Source organism: Bombina bombina, chromosome 7 (genome assembly GCF_027579735.1).
Source record: "Bombina bombina isolate aBomBom1 chromosome 7, aBomBom1.pri, whole genome shotgun sequence".
Taxonomy (NCBI): Eukaryota; Metazoa; Chordata; class Amphibia; order Anura; family Bombinatoridae; genus Bombina; species Bombina bombina.
Genome location: NC_069505.1, coordinates 160,150,604 through 160,169,836, shown reverse-complemented (window position 1 = coordinate 160,169,836; position 19,233 = coordinate 160,150,604). Strand labels below are relative to the sequence as shown.

Sequence of the window (19,233 nt, the reverse complement as noted above, 5' to 3'; positions counted from 1 at the left end):
CATCCCGGGAGTGGAGAACTGGGAGGCGGATTTCCTAAGTCGTCAGACTTTTCATCCGGGGGAGTGGGAACTTCATCCGGAAGTCTTTGCCCAAATTCTTCGACGTTGGGGCAAACCAGAGATAGATCTCATGGCGTCTCGACAGAACGCCAAGCTTCCTTGTTACGGGTCCAGATCCAGGGATCCGGGAGCGGTTCTGATAGATGCTTTGACAGCACCTTGGACCTTCGGGATGGCTTATGTGTTTCCACCCTTCCCGATGCTTCCTCGATTGATTGCCAGAATCAAACAGGAGAGAGCATCGGTGATTCTAATAGCGCCTGCGTGGCCACGCAGGACTTGGTATGCAGATCTAGTGGACATGTCATCCTGTCCACCTTGGTCTCTGCCTCTGAGACAGGACCTTCTGATTCAGGGTCCCTTCAAACATCAAAATCTAATTTCTCTGAAGCTGACTGCTTGGAAATTGAACGCTTGATTTTATCAAAACGTGGTTTTTCTGAGTCAGTAATTGATACCTTAATACAGGCTAGGAAGCCTGTTACTAGAAAGATTTACCATAAAATATGGCGTAAATACTTATATTGGTGCGAATCCAAGAGTTACTCATGGAGTAAGGTTAGGATTCCTAGGATATTGTCTTTTCTACAAGAAGGTTTAGAAAAGGGTTTATCCGCTAGTTCCTTAAAGGGACAGATTTCAGCTCTGTCCATTCTTTTACACAAACGTCTGTCAGAGGTTCCGGACGTTCAAGCTTTTTGTCAGGCTTTAGCTAGGATCAAGCCTGTGTTTAAAACTGTTGCTCCACCATGGAGTTTGATCTTAGTTCTTAATGTTTTACAGGGTGTTCCGTTTGAACCCCTTCATTCCATTGATATCAAGCTGTTATCTTGGAAAGTTCTGTTTTTAATGGCTATTTCCTCGGCTCGAAGAGTCTCTGAGTTATCTGCCTTACATTGTGATTCTCCTTATCTGATTTTTCATTCAGACAAGGTAGTTCTGCGTACTAAACCTGGGTTCTTACCTAAGGTGGTCACTAACAGGAATATCAATCAAGAGATTGTTGTTCCATCTTTGTGTCCTAATCCTTCTTCGAAGAAGGAACGTCTTCTACACAATCTAGATGTAGTCCGTGCCCTGAAATTTTATCTACAGGCAACTAAGGATTTTCGACAAACGTCTTCCCTGTTTGTCGTTTATTCTGGTCAGAGGAGAGGTCAAAAAGCTTCGGCTACCTCTCTCTCTTTTTGGCTTCGTAGCATAATACGTTTAGCCTATGAGACTGCTGGACAGCAGCCTCCTGAAAGAATTACAGCTCATTCTACTAGAGCTGTGGCTTCCACTTGGGCCTTTAAGAATGAGGCTTCTGTTGAACAGATTTGCAAGGCTGCAACTTGGTCTTCTCTTCATACTTTTTCCAAATTTTACAAATTTGACACTTTTGCTTCTTCGGAGGCTGTTTTTGGGAGAAAGGTTCTTCAGGCAGTGGTTCCTTCCGTATAAAGAGCCTGCCTGTCCCTCCCGTCATCCGTGTACTTTAGCTTTGGTATTGGTATCCCAGAAGTAATGATGACCCGTGGACTGACCACACTTAACAGGAGAAAACAAAATTTATGCTTACCTGATAAATTCCTTTCTCCTGTAGTGTGGTCAGTCCACGGCCCGCCCTGTTTTTATGGCAGGTCTAAATTTTTAAATTATACTCCAGTCACCACTGCACCCTTTGGCTTCTCCTTTCTCGTTGGTTCTCGGTCGAATGACTGGGTGTGACGTAGAGGGGAGGAGCTGTGTGGCGGCTCTGCTGGGTGAGTCCTCTTGCACTTCCTGTTGGGGAGGAGTTAATATCCCAAAAGTAATGATGACCCGTGGACTGACCACACTACAGGAGAAAGGAATTTATCAGGTAAGCATAAATTTTGTTATTTACCATTCCCTAGTTTTGCACAACCAACACTGTTATATATACTTTGTACCTCTGTAATTACCTTGTATCTAAGTTTCTGCTGACTGCCTCCTTATCTCAGATCTTTTGACAGACTTGCATTTCAGGCAATTAGTACTGACTCATAAATAACTTCACGTGCGTGAGCTCAATGTTATCTATATGAAACATATGAACTAATGCCCTCTAGCTGGAAAAATCTGTCAAATGCATTTAGATAAGAGGTGGCCTTCAAGGGTTTAGAAATTAGCATATGAGCCTACCTAGATTTAGCTTTCAACTAAGAATAAATAAAAATCCAGCACTACTTTGTTGAAGATCTGCATGCAAAACAAATGGTATCAAAGGGCATAAAACACGCTTCTGAGCATACTTCAGTATGCTCTCATGGGAAGGAGCTACATTTTAAACAAAGGATACCAAGATAAAATGGTTATTGGAAAGTTTGTTTTCTTTACATTGTACTGTCTGAATAGTTTAACTATCCCTTCCATATGCCTTTCATTGTTCTATCTCTGTGCTGGGATTTTCGTGCTAGTATAAAGTGCTTTGTCTCTGGTCTATTTATTTATGCTTATGAGTCATGTCTAATATTTGTTCCATGAATCAATTCAGGTAAAGGTGCAGTTTCTAATGGCCGTTCTATTTCTAGATGTCGAGACACTCTCCGCTGTCTGTTTGCCAACAGAGAGGAAACAAGATTGGCGTTTCTCAACCTGGAAATGCGTCTTAAAGAAAACCAGCTAAAAATGTCCTATCAAAAGCAGCATCTTGAACAAATTCATGTGCTCTGCTCCCTTGATAAGACTGTGAAGGTGAGGAAAGTCTAATGTGCTGATCAATTTCTGACGCTACAGTGACAACTTTTGTGTGGCTTCTGTCAGATTTAAAATGTGAAAAGGTTTTCCTGAGAGGCAAACACTGCAATATTCCAATAACTTCATTCATAGTTGTTTAACTTCATTTTAAGGGGCATTTTGGGAATTTACTTTTAAAAACTAGAATCATTAAACTTGGGCCATCTGTAGAAAAAGAGCAGTGAGCCCTAGCTGCTAGAGATTGCAGCATACACTTATTATACAATGCATTACAACTCTAGGGAAGGCAATAAGTCCTTAAAGGGACAGTGTACACCAATTTTCACATAACTGGATGTAATAGACACTACTATAAAGAAGAATATGCACAGATACTGATATAAAACTCCAGTATAAAACCTTTTAAAAGCTCCCAGTTTAGCACTGTTGATGAGGTTAGGCTGGGACACCCAGTGAAAGGGGCTGTGAAAGCAGGAAGAGCAGACATTCCCCTCCCCTGCATATGAAAAGACTGTTTAAACAAACAGGAGCAGCAGGAGTCTGTAGACCCGGGTCTACATCTGATACTTTGGGGCTTAGTAACAAAAACACCCCCAGATGGGCCATATAAATAGATCTACAAAACATTTAGAAAAGAAAAATCTAGTGTACAATGTCCCTTTTAATACATGTAGTTAATTCAAAATTTTGAATGTCTTTTATTGACACTAACCATCCTTCTTATAATTAAAAAGTGTTTTACAACTCTTTATTTTTTTTTCTAAAGCTCCTTATTTGGCATCAGTGCGTTGCTATATTTTATACTGTATAACTACAGAAATTGCAGTTGGTCATAGGACGTTATGATGACCTATTTTATGATGGTTTTTATGAACAAAAGAATATATCAAACTGTTAACTCAGCTAGCATCATCAACAGGCTGTATTTTTGGAATTTACCTAGTCAGTAGTTTCCGGTTAATATGAATACGGTCCTGTTCCTAGGAGAATGCCGATGTTACCATAGTGATAGAAAAGCTCAGTTACTGTGAAAGTAGAATGAACAGATATAGATGCCAAACGTTAACCCTGAGGCACTGTGGGGTATGATATTGCAATGATCGATATTTGTGAGAATGTGTGGGTTGGCAAGTTTTAATATAGATTGAAACAACATTATAAGACTTAAAGCACATAAGCGGGGTGGTCACACAGACACCGCCAGTGAACAGGGAATTTTGGAATCTTGTACTGAGCAGAGTGATAGAATTATCAATGACAGTTACTCTTCATATTGTTTAAGGACTTTATAATCAAAGTAAGTTCTGCAAACACTTTTGTGTAAAATGATTCACTAGCATTATAATTTTTTTTATTTAGAATTATCTCTCCTGCATAGAGGCTTGTCTGTGTCCACCTGTTGTATTTCATGTTGGCCGTATGCTCCGTTCATATGTGTAGTCAATATGGTTGCCCACTCCTGCAAATTGACAATTCTTGCAAAGCCTCTCTGGACTGAAGGGGGGGGAAGGGCTGAAGTTTTGCACTAAAGAATCTTGTAATGGTTAGAGGACACTATGGTGCAGAAAATGTCTCTCTCTGGGAATCTGTCACAGAAAGTGTTACATGTAACAGCAGTGTTAAGCATTTGTACTCTTAGCTTTATTCACATTAAAATGTTGGTTTGCACATAGCGCCAAATATTTTACAGCGCGCTATGCAAATGTACTTTGCAAATGTTTTGATGTCTTTGCGCAAATGAGCACTGAATAGCCCTCAGTAAAATAATTAGAAAACACAGTCTGAATTGGCTACTGACAGTTTAAAGTATGCATGTGTGCATGGAGATCACAGCTTTAAGATTAAAGGACACTCAAAATAAATGTTTTATGATTCAGATAGAGCATGCAGTTTTAAGACACTTTCCAATTTACTTCTAACAAATTTTGTACAGTATTTTTATATTCACTCTTTCTGGGAGCAAGATCCTACTGAGCATGTGCACAAGTTCACAGGGTATATGTATACTAGTCTGTGATTGGCTGGTGGCTGCCACATGATACAGGTGGCTGGAAAATGGGAGAAAAAATAAATTTGTTGGAAACAATCTACTGCTTATTTTAAATTCAGATCAGTTGTTAAATCATTGTCTTTTTATTATGCACTTGTTAATTATGTAATTATACTGCATTGAGTGGTCCTTTAATAAGACTCATTTTCAACTGTGGAGATTAGCTTTTTAACCCTTTCAGTGCTAACGACGTCTCTGAGACGTCACAGAGTTTCCCACTCAGGTGCTAACGACGGCTCAGAGCCGTCGCTAGCACACTCCCACCTTGAGGGAGATCTGGGGGTTCCCAGCCGCACCTACCCCGGCGACCGGCCTGTATAGTGACAGGCATCGCCGGGGCTTTAAGTTATGCGCGGTGACGTCATGCGTAATTACGTGAAGATGTCACCGCTCAACTTTATTTAAAATTACAATGTTAAGTATAGGAATGATGGCATGCTGCTTAGAAGCCTGTATCTCAGGCATCTAAGCAGCTACAGACCCCCAAGACCCACTGTTGGAAAGGTAATCGCCTAACTTTTTTTTAACAGTGTAAGTCTTGGGGATCAAGGGGGGGGTTTAAAAACCAAAAATATTTAAAAAAAATAAAACCTTAAAACAGCTTAGCACCCAGGTGGGAAAGTGCTTAGCACTCAAAGGGTAAATCATCTGTGAAATGCAATTACGTAATTGTGAGCATGCACACGTCAAGGTAGCTTTTTTCGATAGAACACCAGCTCCTAAGCATACATCCCTTCCTTTCGAGAAAAGAGCAATGAAGAAAAATTGATAATAGAAGTCAATTAGAAAGTTGTTTACAATTGCATGCCCTATCTGAATCATTTTCACTTTAAAGGGACATTTTGAAACAAAAATTACATCCTCTAATTTGTGAGAGCATTTAAAGGGACATTAAACACTAGATACATTTCTTTCATGTAATTGGCAAGAGTCCATAAGCTAGTGACATATGGGATATATAATCCTACCAGGAGGGGCAAAGTTTCCCAAACCTCAAAATGCCTATAAATACACTCCTCACCACACCCACAATTCAGTTTTTACAAACTTTGCCTCCTATGGAGGTGGAGAAGTAAGTTTGTGCTAAGATTTCTACGTTGATATGCGCTTCTCAGCATTGTTGAAGCCCGATTCCTCTCAGAGTACAGCGAATGTCAGAGGGACGTGAAGGGAGTATCACTTATTTGAATACAATGATTTCCCTAACGGGGGTCTATTTCATAGGTTCTCTGTTATCGGTTGTAGAGATTCATCTCCTACCTCCCTTTTCAGATCGACGATATACTCTCAATTTACCATTACCTCTACTAATAACTGTTTTAGTACTGGTTTGGCTATCTGCTATATGTGGATGGTTGTCTTTTGGTAAGTATGTTTTCATTACTTAAGACACTCTCAGCTATGGTTTGGCACTTTATGCATTTATATAAAGTTCTAAATATATGTATTGTACTTATATTTGCCATGAGTCAGGTTCATGTATTTCCTTTCTTACCTGGGGTTTAGTCTTTTTTCAATTCACTACTTCTTGTAATTGCGGGTATTAGGCCCACAGGTGCGTCAAATGCTAAACTTTATTGCGTCATTCTTGGCGAGAAAATTTTTTTGGCTCGAAAAAGTACGTTTATGCCGCAACTTCGTCATTTCCGGCGTCATACATGACGCCGAGACCTTTCACACAGCGGCGTCATTAGTGAATCAAGTGTGTCATTTACGGTCATTTTTGGAGCCAAAAAAGACTTTACGTTACTTTGTGCGTCATACTTGGCGCCAAAATTTTTCATTATTTCAATACCCTTTGTTTGTTTGCCTCTTGCTTTCTCCAACATAGGTGTGTCCGGTCCACGGCGTCATCCTTACTTGTGGGATATTCTCTTCCCCAACAGGAAATGGCAAAGAGCCCAGCAAAGCTGGTCACATGATCCCTCCTAGGCTCCGCCTACCCCAGTCATTCTCTTTGCCGTTGTACAGGCAACATCTCCACGGAGATGGCTTAGAGTTTTTTAGTGTTTAACTGTAGTTTTTATTATTCAATCAAGAGTTTGTTATTTTGAAATAGTGCTGGTATGTACTATTTACTCAGAAACAGAAAAGAGATGAAGATTTCTGTTTGTATGAGGAAAATGATTTTAGCAACCGTCACTAAAATCCATGGCTGTTCCACACAGGACTGTTGAGAGCAATTAACTTCAGTTGGGGGAACAGTGAGCAGTCTCTTGCTGCTTGAGGTATGACACATTCTAACAAGACGATGTAATGCTGGAAGCTGTCATTTTCCCTCTGGGATCCGGTAAGCCATGTTTATTACGATTGTAAATAAGGGCTTCAAAAAGGGCTTATTAAGACTGTAGACTTTTTTTGGGCTAAATCGATTGATTATTAACACATATTTAGCCTTGAGGAATCATTTTATCTGGGTATTTTGATATAATAATATCGGCAGGCACTGTTTTAGACACCTTATTCTTTAGGGGCTTTCCCAAAGCATAGGCAGAGCCTCATTTTCGCGCCGGTGTTGCGCACTTGTTTTTGAGAGGCATGGCATGCAGTCGCATGTGAGAGGAGCTCTGATACTTAGAAAAGACTTTCTGAAGGCGTCATTTGGTATCGTATTCCCCTTGGGGCTTGGTTGGGTCTCAGCAAAGCAGATACCAGGGACTGTAAAGGGGTTAAAGTTCAAAACGGCTCCGGTTCCGTTATTTTAAGGGTTAAAGCTTCCAAATTTGGTGTGCAATACTTTTAAGGCTTTAAGACACTGTGGTGAAAATTTGGTAAATTTAGAACAATTCCTTCATGTTTTTTCGCATTTGCAGTAATAAAGTGTGTTCAGTTTAAAATTTAAAGTGACAGTAACGGTTTTATTTTAAAACGTTTTTTGTACTTGTTATCAAGTTTATGCCTGTTTAACATGTCTGAACTACCAGATAGACTGTGTTCTGAATGTGGGGAAGCCAGAATTCCTATTCATTTAAATAAATGTGATTTATGTGACAATGACAATGATGCCCAAGATGATTCCTCAAGTGAGGGGAGTAAGCATGGTACTGCATCATTCCCTCCTTCGTCTACACGAGTCTTGCCCACTCAGGAGGCCCCTAGTACATCTAGCGCGCCAATACTCCTTACTATGCAACAATTAACGGCTGTAATGGATAATTCTGTCAAAAACATTTTAGCCAAAATGAACACTTATCAGCGTAAGCGCGACTGCTCTGTTTTAGATACTGAAGAGCATGACGACGCTGATATTAATATTTCTGAAGGGCCCCTAACTCAGTCTGATGGGGCCAGGGAGGTTTTGTCTGAGGGAGAAATTACTGATTCAGGGAACATTTCTCAACAAGCTGAACCTGATGTGATTGCATTTAAATTTAAGTTGGAACATCTCCGCATTCTGCTTAAGGAGGTATTATCCACTCTGGATGATTGTGACAAGTTGGTCATCCCAGAGAAACTATGTAAAATGGACAAGTTCCTAGAGGTGCCGGGGCTCCCAGAAGCTTTTCCTATACCCAAGCGGGTGGCGGACATTGTTAATAAAGAATGGGAAAGGCCCGGTATTCCTTTCGTCCCTCCCCCCATATTTAAAAAATTGTTTCCTATGGTCGACCCCAGAAAGGACTTATGGCAGACAGTCCCCAAGGTCGAGGGAGCGGTTTCCACTTTAAACAAACGCACCACTATACCCATAGAGGATAGTTGTGCTTTCAAAGATCCTATGGATAAAAAATTAGAAGGTTTGCTTAAAAAGATGTTTGTTCAGCAGGGTTACCTTCTACAACCAATTTCATGCATTGTCCCTGTCGCTACAGCCGCATGTTTCTGGTTCGATGAGCTGATAAAGGCGGTCGACAGTGATTCTCCTCCTTATGAGGAGATTAAGGACAGAATCAATGCTCTCAAATTGGCTAATTCTTTCACCCTAGACGCCACTTTGCAATTGGCTAGGTTAGCGGCTAAGAATTCTGGGTTTGCTATTGTGGCGCGCAGAGCGCTTTGGTTGAAATCTTGGTCGGCTGATGCGTCTTCCAAGAACAAGCTACTTAACATTCCTTTCAAGGGGAAAACGCTGTTTGGCCCTGACTTGAAAGAGATTATCTCGGATATCACTGGGGGTAAGGGCCACGCCCTTCCTCAGGATCGGCCTTTCAAGGCAAAAAATAAACCTAATTTTCGTCCCTTTCGTAGAAACGGACCAGCCCAAAGTGCTACGTCCTCTAAGCAAGAGGGTAATACTTCTCAAGCCAAGCCAGCTTGGAGACCAATGCAAGGCTGGAACAAGGGAAAGCAGGCCAAGAAACCTGCCACTGCTACCAAGACAGCATGAAATGTTGGCCCCCGATCCGGGACCGGATCTGGTGGGGGGCAGACTCTCTCTCTTCGCTCAGGCTTGGGCAAGAGATGTTCTGGATCCTTGGGCGCTAGAAATAGTCTCCCAAGGTTATCTTCTGGAATTCAAGGGGCTTCCCCCAAGGGGGAGGTTCCACAGGTCTCAGTTGTCTTCAGACCACATAAAAAGACAGGCATTCTTACATTGTGTAGAAGACCTGTTAAAAATGGGAGTGATTCATCCTGTTCCATTAAGAGAACAAGGGATGGGGTTCTACTCCAATCTGTTCATAGTTCCCAAAAAAGAGGGAACGTTCAGACCAATCTTAGATCTCAAGATCTTAAACAAGTTTCTCAAGGTTCCATCGTTCAAGATGGAAACCATTCGAACTATTCTTCCTTCCATCCAGGAAGGTCAATTCATGACCACGGTGGATTTAAAGGATGCGTATCTACATATTCCTATCCACAAGGAACATCATCGGTTCCTAAGGTTCGCATTCCTGGACAAGCATTACCAGTTCGTGGCGCTTCCTTTCGGATTAGCCACTGCTCCAAGGATTTTCACAAAGGTACTAGGGTCCCTTCTAGCTGTGCTAAGACCAAGGGGCATTGCTGTAGTACCTTATTTGGACGACATTCTGATTCAAGCGTCGTCCCTTCCTCAAGCAAAGGCTCACACGGACATAGTCCTGGCCTTTCTCAGATCTCACGGATGGAAAGTGAACGTGGAAAAGAGTTCTCTATCTCCGTCAACAAGGGTTCCCTTCTTGGGAACAATAATAGACTCCTTAGAAATGAGGATATTTCTGACAGAGGCCAGAAAAACAAAGCTTCTAGACTCTTGTCGGATACTTCATTCCGTTCCTCTTCCTTCCATAGCTCAGTGCATGGAAGTGATCGGGTTGATGGTAGCGGCAATGGACATAGTTCCTTTTGCGCGCATTCATCTAAGACCATTACAACTGTGCATGCTCAGTCAGTGGAATGGGGATTATACAGACTTGTCTCCGAAGATACAAGTAAATCAGAGGACCAGAGACTCACTCCGTTGGTGGCTGTCCCTGGACAACCTGTCACAAGGGATGACATTCCGCAGACCAGAGTGGGTCATTGTCACGACCGACGCCAGTCTGATGGGCTGGGGCGCGGTCTGGGGATCCCTGAAAGCTCAGGGTCTTTGGTCTCGGGAAGAATCTCTTCTACCGATAAATATTCTGGAACTGAGAGCGATATTCAATGCTCTCAAGGCTTGGCCTCAGCTAGCGAGGGCCAAGTTCATACGGTTTCAATCAGACAACATGACAACTGTTGCGTACATCAACCATCAGGGGGGAACAAGGAGTTCCCTAGCGATGGAAGAAGTGACCAAAATCATTCTATGGGCGGAGTCTCACTCCTGCCACCTGTCCGCTATCCACATCCCAGGAGTGGAAAATTGGGAAGCGGATTTTCTGAGTCGTCAGACATTGCATCCGGGGGAGTGGGAACTCCATCCGGAAATCTTTGCCCAAGTCACTCAGCTGTGGGGCATTCCAGACATGGATCTGATGGCCTCTCGTCAGAACTTCAAAGTTCCTTGCTACGGGTCCAGATCCAGGGATCCCAAGGCGGCTCTAGTGGATGCACTAGTAGCACCTTGGACCTTCAAACTAGCTTATGTGTTCCCGCCGTTTCCTCTCATCCCCAGGCTGGTAGCCAGGATCAATCAGGAGAGGGCGTCGGTGATCTTGATAGCTCCTGCGTGGCCACGCAGGACTTGGTATGCAGATCTGGTGAATATGTCATCGGCTCCACCTTGGAAGCTACCTTTGAGACGAGACCTTCTTGTTCAGGGTCCGTTCGAACATCCGAACCTGGTTTCACTCCAGCTGACTGCTTGGAGATTGAACGCTTGATCTTATCGAAGCGAGGGTTCTCAGATTCTGTTATCGATACTCTTGTTCAGGCTAGAAAGCCTGTAACTAGAAAGATTTACCACAAAATTTGGAAAAAATATATCTGTTGGTGTGAATCTAAAGGATTCCCTTGGGACAAGGTTAAGATTCCTAAGATTCTATCCTTCCTTCAAGAAGGATTGGAAAAAGGATTATCTGCAAGTTCCCTGAAGGGACAGATTTCTGCCTTGTCTGTGTTACTTCACAAAAAGCTGGCAGCTGTGCCAGATGTTCAAGCCTTTGTTCAGGCTCTGGTTAGAATTAAGCCTGTTTACAAACCTTTGACTCCTCCTTGGAGTCTCAATTTAGTTCTTTCAGTTCTTCAGGGGGTTCCGTTTGAACCCTTACATTCCGTTGATATTAAGTTATTATCTTGGAAAGTTTTGTTTTTAGTTGCAATTTCTTCTGCTAGAAGAGTTTCAGAATTATCTGCTCTGCAGTGTTCTCCTCCTTATCTGGTGTTCCATGCAGATAAGGTGGTTTTACGTACTAAACCTGGTTTTCTTCCAAAAGTTGTTTCTAACAAAAACATTAACCAGGAGATTATCGTACCTTCTCTGTGTCCGAAACCAGTTTCAAAGAAGGAACGTTTGTTGCACAATTTGGATGTTGTTCGCGCTCTAAAATTCTATTTAGAAGCTACAAAGGATTTTAGACAAACATCTTCCTTGTTTGTTGTTTATTCCGGTAAAAGGAGAGGTCAAAAAGCAACTTCTACCTCTCTCTCTTTTTGGATTAAAAGCATCATCAGATTGGCTTACGAGACTGCCGGACGGCAGCCTCCCGAAAGAATCACAGCTCATTCCACTAGGGCTGTGGCTTCCACATGGGCCTTCAAGAACGAGGCTTCTGTTGATCAGATATGTAGGGCAGCGACTTGGTCTTCACTGCACACTTTTACCAAATTTTACAAGTTTGATACTTTTGCTTCTTCTGAGGCTATTTTTGGGAGAAAGGTTTTGCAAACCGTGGTGCCTTCCATTTAGGTGACCTGATTTGCTCCCTCCCTTCATCCGTGTCCTAAAGCTTTGGTATTGGTTCCCACAAGTAAGGATGACGCCGTGGACCGGACACACCTATGTTGGAGAAAACAGAATTTATGTTTACCTGATAAATTACTTTCTCCAACGGTGTGTCCGGTCCACGGCCCGCCCTGGTTTTTTTAATCAGGTCTGATAATTTATTTTCTTTAACTACAGTCACCACGGTACCATATGGTTTCTCCTATGCAAATATTCCTCCTTAACGTCGGTCGAATGACTGGGGTAGGCGGAGCCTAGGAGGGATCATGTGACCAGCTTTGCTGGGCTCTTTGCCATTTCCTGTTGGGGAAGAGAATATCCCACAAGTAAGGATGACGCCGTGGACCGGACACACCGTTGGAGAAAGTAATTTATCAGGTAAACATAAATTCTGTTTTTTGCTTTCAGAGGCCTATGCTATTGCATTTTCTCTTGCAAGGTGTATCCAGTCCACGGATTCATCCTTTACTTGTGGGATATTCTCATTCCCTACAGGAAGTGGCAAAGAGAGCACACAGCAGAGCTGTCCATATAGCTCCCCCTCTAGCTCCACCCCCCAGTCATTCTCTTTGCCGGCTCTAAGCACTAGGGTCTCTCTACGGGAGGGTAAAGTGAATGTGGTGTTAGAATTGTAGTTTTATATCTTCAATCAAAAGTTTGTTATTTTTAAATGGTACCGATTTGTACTATTTACTCTCTAGCAGAAAAGTGATGAAGAATTCTGCTGAGAGGAAAATGATTTTAGCATGTTGTAACTAAAATCCACTGCTGTTCCCACACAGGACTGAGGAGTACCAGAAAACTTCAGTTGGGGGGAACAGTTTGCAGGCTTGACTGCAATGAGGAATGTTCAGCCATTTATTTCTAGACAAGACTGAGATAATGCTAGAAGACTGACAAGATCCCCATGTGGGGAGGGTAAGCTATGTTCTGAGACTTAGTAAAGAATTGAATGCTTACATAACAGGGCTAATTAGGCTGGTTGACACTAATTCAGGGCAATCGATTATTTATTTAATGAAATAATCGTTTGAGACACTTTTTTAAGCACTTTGGAGTGTTTTTCTGGGGTTATTTTCCACATGGCAAACATTTAGTCACCTAGAAGTGATTTTTGTAGGCCTTACAACTCCTGAGTGGAGTGGGAGGGGCCTAATTTTGTGCCTCAGATGTGCAGTTAGAAGTGAAAGACAGTTCAGGCTGCTTCACATGGAGGGTCCAGCTGCTGATTGAGGGCCTCAAAGAAGCTTTTTCCCCCAAATCTGATCCCTAAGGGCAGGTAGGGCCACAGCAGTAAGCTGTGGCAAGGTGCTGTAGTTATATTAACCAGTTGCTGGCTTTAGGCTGCTCCGGTTTGGACATTAAGGGGTTAATCGTTCTGCAACTTGTGGTGCAATAATATTAAAGCCTTAGGTACATACTGTGACATTTTCAAAAGGATTGCTGCATTTTTCACTGTTTTGTAAAATTGTGTGCTCTTTTTATTTCTTAAAGGTACAGTAAAGTTTTTTTCAAATTGTGTTTTTTATTTGATTAAAGTGTTTTCCAAGCCTGCTTGTGTATTCTACTAGTCTGTTAAACATGTCTGACACTAAGGAAAATCCTTGTTCAATGTGTTTAGAAGCCATGGTGGAACCCCCTCTCAGAATGTGTCCCAATTGCACTAATATGTCTATACACTTTAAAGATCATATTGTGGCACTTAAAAGTGTGGCCCTAGATGATTCTCAGACTGAAGGTAATGAGGATAGTCCGTCTACCTCTCCCCATGTGTCGCAACCAGTTACGCCCGCGCAAGCGATACCTAGTACCTCTAGTGCGTCTGCCCCTATTACATTGCAACAACTAGCGACAGTCATGGATAATTCCCTTGCGGCCTTTCTATCCAAACTGCCAGTTTTTCCTTCAAAGCGCGATAGCTCAGATTTAAGAACTGATTATGAGCAGTCTGAAGCTTTGGTAGCCTTATCTGATGTGCCTTCACAACACTCTGAAGTGGGGGTGAGGGATTTAATGTCTGAGGGAGAAATTTCAGATTCAGGAAAGGTTTCTCATCAGAGTCAGATTCATTAGCGTTTAAATTTAAATTAGAACACCTCCGCGTATTGCTCAGGGAGGTATTAGCTACTCTGGATGATTGTGACCCTATGGTGGTCCCAGAGAAGTTGTGTAAAATGGACAAGTACCTAGAGGTCCCTGTATACACTGATGCGTTCCCGATTCCGAAGAGAGTTGCGGACATTGTTACTAGGGAGTGGGATAGACCAGGTGTCCCTTTTGTCCCCCCCCCCCTATTTTTAAAAAAATGTTCCCCATAACTGACCCCAGGCGGGACTCGTGGCAGACGGTCCCTAAGGTAGAGGGGGCTGTTTCTACACTTGCTAAATGCACAACCATACCAATTGAAGACAGTTGTGCTTTTAAAGATCCTATGGATAAAAAGTTAGGTTTACTTAAGAAAATTTTTGTTCAACAAGGTTTTCTTCTCCAACCTATTGCCTGCATTATTCCTGTAACTACTGCAGCGGCTTTCTGGTTTGAGGCGCTGGAGGAGTCGCTCTAGACGGAGACCTCATATGACGAAATTATGGATAGAATTAAGGCTCTAAAGCTGGCTAATTCTTTTATCACAGATTGCAATTAGCTAAGTTAGCGGCAAAAAATTCAAGTTTCGCCATTATGGCGCGCAGAGCGCTTTGGCTCAAGTCATGGTCGGCTGATGTGTCGTCAAAATCCAAATTATTAAATATCCCTTTCAAAGGAAAGACCCTTTTCGTGCCAGAATTGAAAGAGATTATTTCAGAAATCACCGGGGGAAAGGGCCATGCTCTCCCTAAGGACAAGCTTTTTAGGGCTAAAAACAAGGCAAATTTTCGTTCCTTTCGTAATTTCAGGAGCAGTCCCGCTTCAGCCTCTACAGCTGCAAAGCAAGAGCGTAACGCTTCACAGCCCAAGGCAACCTGGAAGCCTTACCAGGGCTGGAACAAAGGTAAACAGGCCAAGAAGCCTGCAGCTGCTACCAAGACAGCATGAAGGGGTAGCCCCCGATCCGGGACCGGATCTAGTAGGGGGCAGACTTTCTCTCTTCGCTCAGGCCTGGGCAAGAGATGTTCAAGATCCCTGGGCTTTAGAGATTGTTACACAGGGATATCTTCTAGAATTCAAGGACTCCCCTCCAAGGGGAAGGTTCCACATTTCTCATCTGTCTTCAGACCAGACAAAGAAAGAGGCGTTCTTCAGCTGTGTAGAAGACCTACATACGATGGGAGTGATATACCCAGTTCCAATTGCAGAACAAGGACTGGGTTTTTACTCAAACCTGTTTGTGGTTCCCAAAAAAGAAGGAACTTTCAGACGAATCCTGGATCTAAAAATTCTAAACAGATTCCTCAGAGTCCCATCATTCAAGATGGAGACCATTCGGACAATCTTACCTATGATCCAGGAAGGTCAATATATGACTACCGTGGATCTAAAGGATGCGTACCTGCATATTCCTATCCACAAAGATCATCATCAGTTCCTCCGGTTCGCTTTTCTAGACAAGCATTACCAGTTCGTGGCTCTTCCATTCGGTTTAGCCACTGCTCCCAAAATTTTCACAAAGGTGCTAGGGTCCCTTCTGGCGGTTCTAAGGCCGCGGGGCATAGCAGTAGCACCTTATTTGGACGACATCTTAATTCAGGCGCCGTCTTTTCACAGAGCCAAGGCTCACACGGAAATTGTATTGGCCTTTCTAAGGTCTCACGGGTGGAAGGTGAACATCAAAAAGAGTTCTCTGTCCCCACTCACAAGGGTTCCCTTCCTAGGAACACTAATAGATTTGGTAGAAATGAAAATATTTCTGACGGAGGTCAGAAAGTTGAAACTTTTAACTACTTGCCGAGTTCTTCATTCCATTCCTCGGCCATCTGTAGCTCAATGCATGGAGGCAATCGGATTAATGGTAGCGGCAATGGACATAGTCCCTTTCGCTCGGATACATCTCAGACCACTGCAACTATGCATGCTCAATCAGTGGAATGGGGATTATGCAGATTTGTCTCCTCAAATACAGTTGGACCAGGAAACCAGAGTTGTTTCCGCAGACCAGAGTGGATCATTGTAACGACCGACGCCAGTCTGTTAGGCTGGGGTGCAGTCTGGGACTCCCTGAAAGCTCAAGGCTTATGGTCTCAGGAAGAATCTCTTCTCCCGATAAACATTCTGGAGCTGAGGGCGATATTCGACGTGCTTCAGGCATGGCCTCAACTAGCTGCGGCCAAATTCATCAGATTTCAGTCGGACAACATCACGACTGTAGCTTACATCAATAATCAGGGGGGAACAAAGAGTTCCCTAGCGATGAAGGAAGTAACCAAAATAATCAGGTGGGTGGAGGACCACTCCTGCCATCTCTCAGCAATTCACATCCCAGGGGTAGACTTTTCACCCGGGGGAGTGGGAACTCCACCCTGAGGTATTTGCCCAGCTGACTCAGCTATGGGGCATTCCAGAGTTGGATCTGATGGCGTCCCGTCAGAACACCAAGCTTTCTCTCTACGGATCCAGGTCTCGGGACCCCAAGGCGGCATTGATAGATGCTCTAGCAGCGCCTTGGTCCTTCAATATGGCTTATGTTTTCCCACCGTTTCCTCTTCTCCCTCGTCTGATCGCCAGAATCAAGCAGGAGAAGGTGTCAGTGATTTTGATAGCGCCTGCGTGGCCACGCAGGACTTGGTGTGCAGACCTAGTGGACATGTCATCTGCCCCACCATGGACACTGCCAATGAGGCAGGACCTTCTAATACAGGGTCCGTTCAAGCATCCAAATCTAGTTTCTCTACGTCTTGACTGCTTGGAGATTTAACGCTTAATTCTATCAAAGCGTGGGTTCTCTGAGTCAGTTATAGATACTCTGATTCAGGCTAGAAAGCCTGTCACCAGGAAAATCTACCATAAGATATGGCGGAAATATCTTTGTTGGTGCGAATCCAAGGGTTACTCATGGAGTAAGATTAGGATTCCCAGGATATTGTCTTTTCTCCAAGACGGATTGGAGAAAGGATTATCGGCTAGTTCTTTAAAGGGACAGATATCTGCTCTGTCTATCCTTTTACACAAGCGTCTGGCAGAAGTACCAGACGTTCAAGCGTTTGCACAGGCTTTAGTCAGAATCAAGCCTGTCTATAAACCTGTGGCTCCGCCATGGAGTCTAAATCTGGTTCTTTCAGTTCTTCAAGGGGTTCCGTTTGAACCTTTACATTCCATTGATATTAAGTTGTTATCTTGGAAAGTTTTGTTTTTGGTAGCAATCTCTTCTGCTCGAAGAGTCTCAGAATTATCTACCTTACAGTGTGATTCACCTTACCTGGTGTTCCACGCAGATAAGGTAGTTATGCGTACTAAACCTGGTTTTCTTCCTAAAGTGGTTTCTAACAAGAATATTAACCAGGACATTGTTGTTCCTTCTCTGTGCCCTAATCCTTCTTCGAAGACGGAATGTCTGTTGCACAATCTTGATGTAGTTCGTGCTCTCAAGTTCTATTTGCAAGCAACTAAGGATTTCAGACAAACGTCTTCCTTGTTTGTTATCTATTCTGGTAAGAGGAGAGGTCAGAAAGCGACTGCTACCTCTCTTTCCTTTTGGCTGAAAAGCATCATCCGTTTGGCCTATGAGACTGCTGGGCAGCAGCCTCCTGAAAGAATTACCGCTCATTCTACCAGAGCAGTGGCTTCCACATGGGCTTTCAAGAATGAGGCTTCTGTTGAACAGATTTGTAAGGCAGCGACTTGGTCTTCACTGCATAATTTTGCCAAATTTTATAAATTCAATACTTTTGCTTCTTCGGAGGCTATTTTTGGGAGAAAGGTTTTGCAAGCAGTGGTGCCTTCCGTTTAGGGTACCTGTCTTGTTCCCTCCCTTCATCCGTGTCCTAAAGCTTTGGTATTGGTATCCCACAAGTAAAGGATGAATCCGTGGACTGGATACACCTTGCAAGAGAAAACAGAATTTATGCTTACCTGATAAATTACTTTCTCTTGCGGTGTATCCAGTCCACGGCCCGCCCTGGCAATTAAGTCAGGTGAACATTTTTTGTTCAAACTACAGTCACCACTGCACCCTATGGTTTCTCCTTTTTCTTCCTAACCTTTGGTCGAATGACTTGGGGGTGGAGCTAGAGGGGGAGCTATATGGACAGCTCTGCTGTGTGCTCTCTTCGCCACTTCCTGTAGGGAATGAGAATATCTCACATGTAAAGGATGAATCCGTGGACTGGATACACCGCAAGAGAAAGTAATTTATCAGGTAAGCATAAATTCAGTTTTTTCCCATTCCTGAAACTGTCGTATAAGGAAATAGATAATTTTTCTTTATATGTTGTTTTTTCTCTTACATTGTGCAAGATGTCCCAATCTGATCCTGCCTCAGAAGTTTCTGCTGGAACATTGCTGCCTGACATCAGTTCTACCAAAGCTAAGTGCATTTGTTGTAAAGCTGTAGAAATTATTCCACCGAATGTCATTTGTAATAGTTGTCATGATAAATTTTTACATGCAGATAGTGTTTCCATCAGTAATAGTACATTGCCAGTTGCAGTTCCTTCAACTTCTAATGTGCATGATATACCTGTAAATTTTAAAGAATTTGTTTCTGATTCTATTATGAAGGCTTTGTCTGCATTTCGACCTTCTAATAAACGTAAAAGGTCTTTCTCTTGTAAGGTGTATCCAGTCCACGGATCATCTATTACTTGTGGGATATTCTCCTTCCCAACAGGAAGCTGCAAGAGGATCACCCACAGCAGAGCTGTCTATTTAGCTCCTCCCCTAACTGCCACTCCCAGTCATTCTCTTGCAGCTCTCGACAAGGGAAGCAGCTAGAGAGATGTGGTGCATAAATGTAGTTTATCTTCAATCAAAAGTTTGTTATTTTCAAATAGTACCGGAGTTGTACTATTTTAGCCTCAGGCAGAAAGTTGAAGAAGAGTCTGCCTGTGGTCTTTGATGATCTTAGCAGGTTGTAACTAAGATCCATTGCTGTTCTCACACATAACTGAAGAGATAGGTAACTTCAGCTGGGGGAATGGCGTGCAGGGTCTCCTGCTATGAGGTATGTGCAGTTTAAATTTTTCTAGAGAAATGAATATGCTAT

The 19,233-nt window shown here is 42.9% G+C and overlaps 1 protein-coding gene across 1 annotated transcript in view; it reads left to right on the top strand.

Moving 5' to 3' along the window:
* KIF18A (kinesin family member 18A) overlaps positions 1-19,233 on the top strand; it is a 442,588-nt gene that overhangs the window by 267,422 nt on the left and 155,933 nt on the right. Inside the window, exon 9 of the mRNA XM_053720394.1 lies at positions 2,595-2,757. Within this exon, the coding sequence (XP_053576369.1) occupies positions 2,595-2,757 (163 nt within the window). The remainder of the gene's footprint in view (positions 1-2,594; positions 2,758-19,233) is intronic.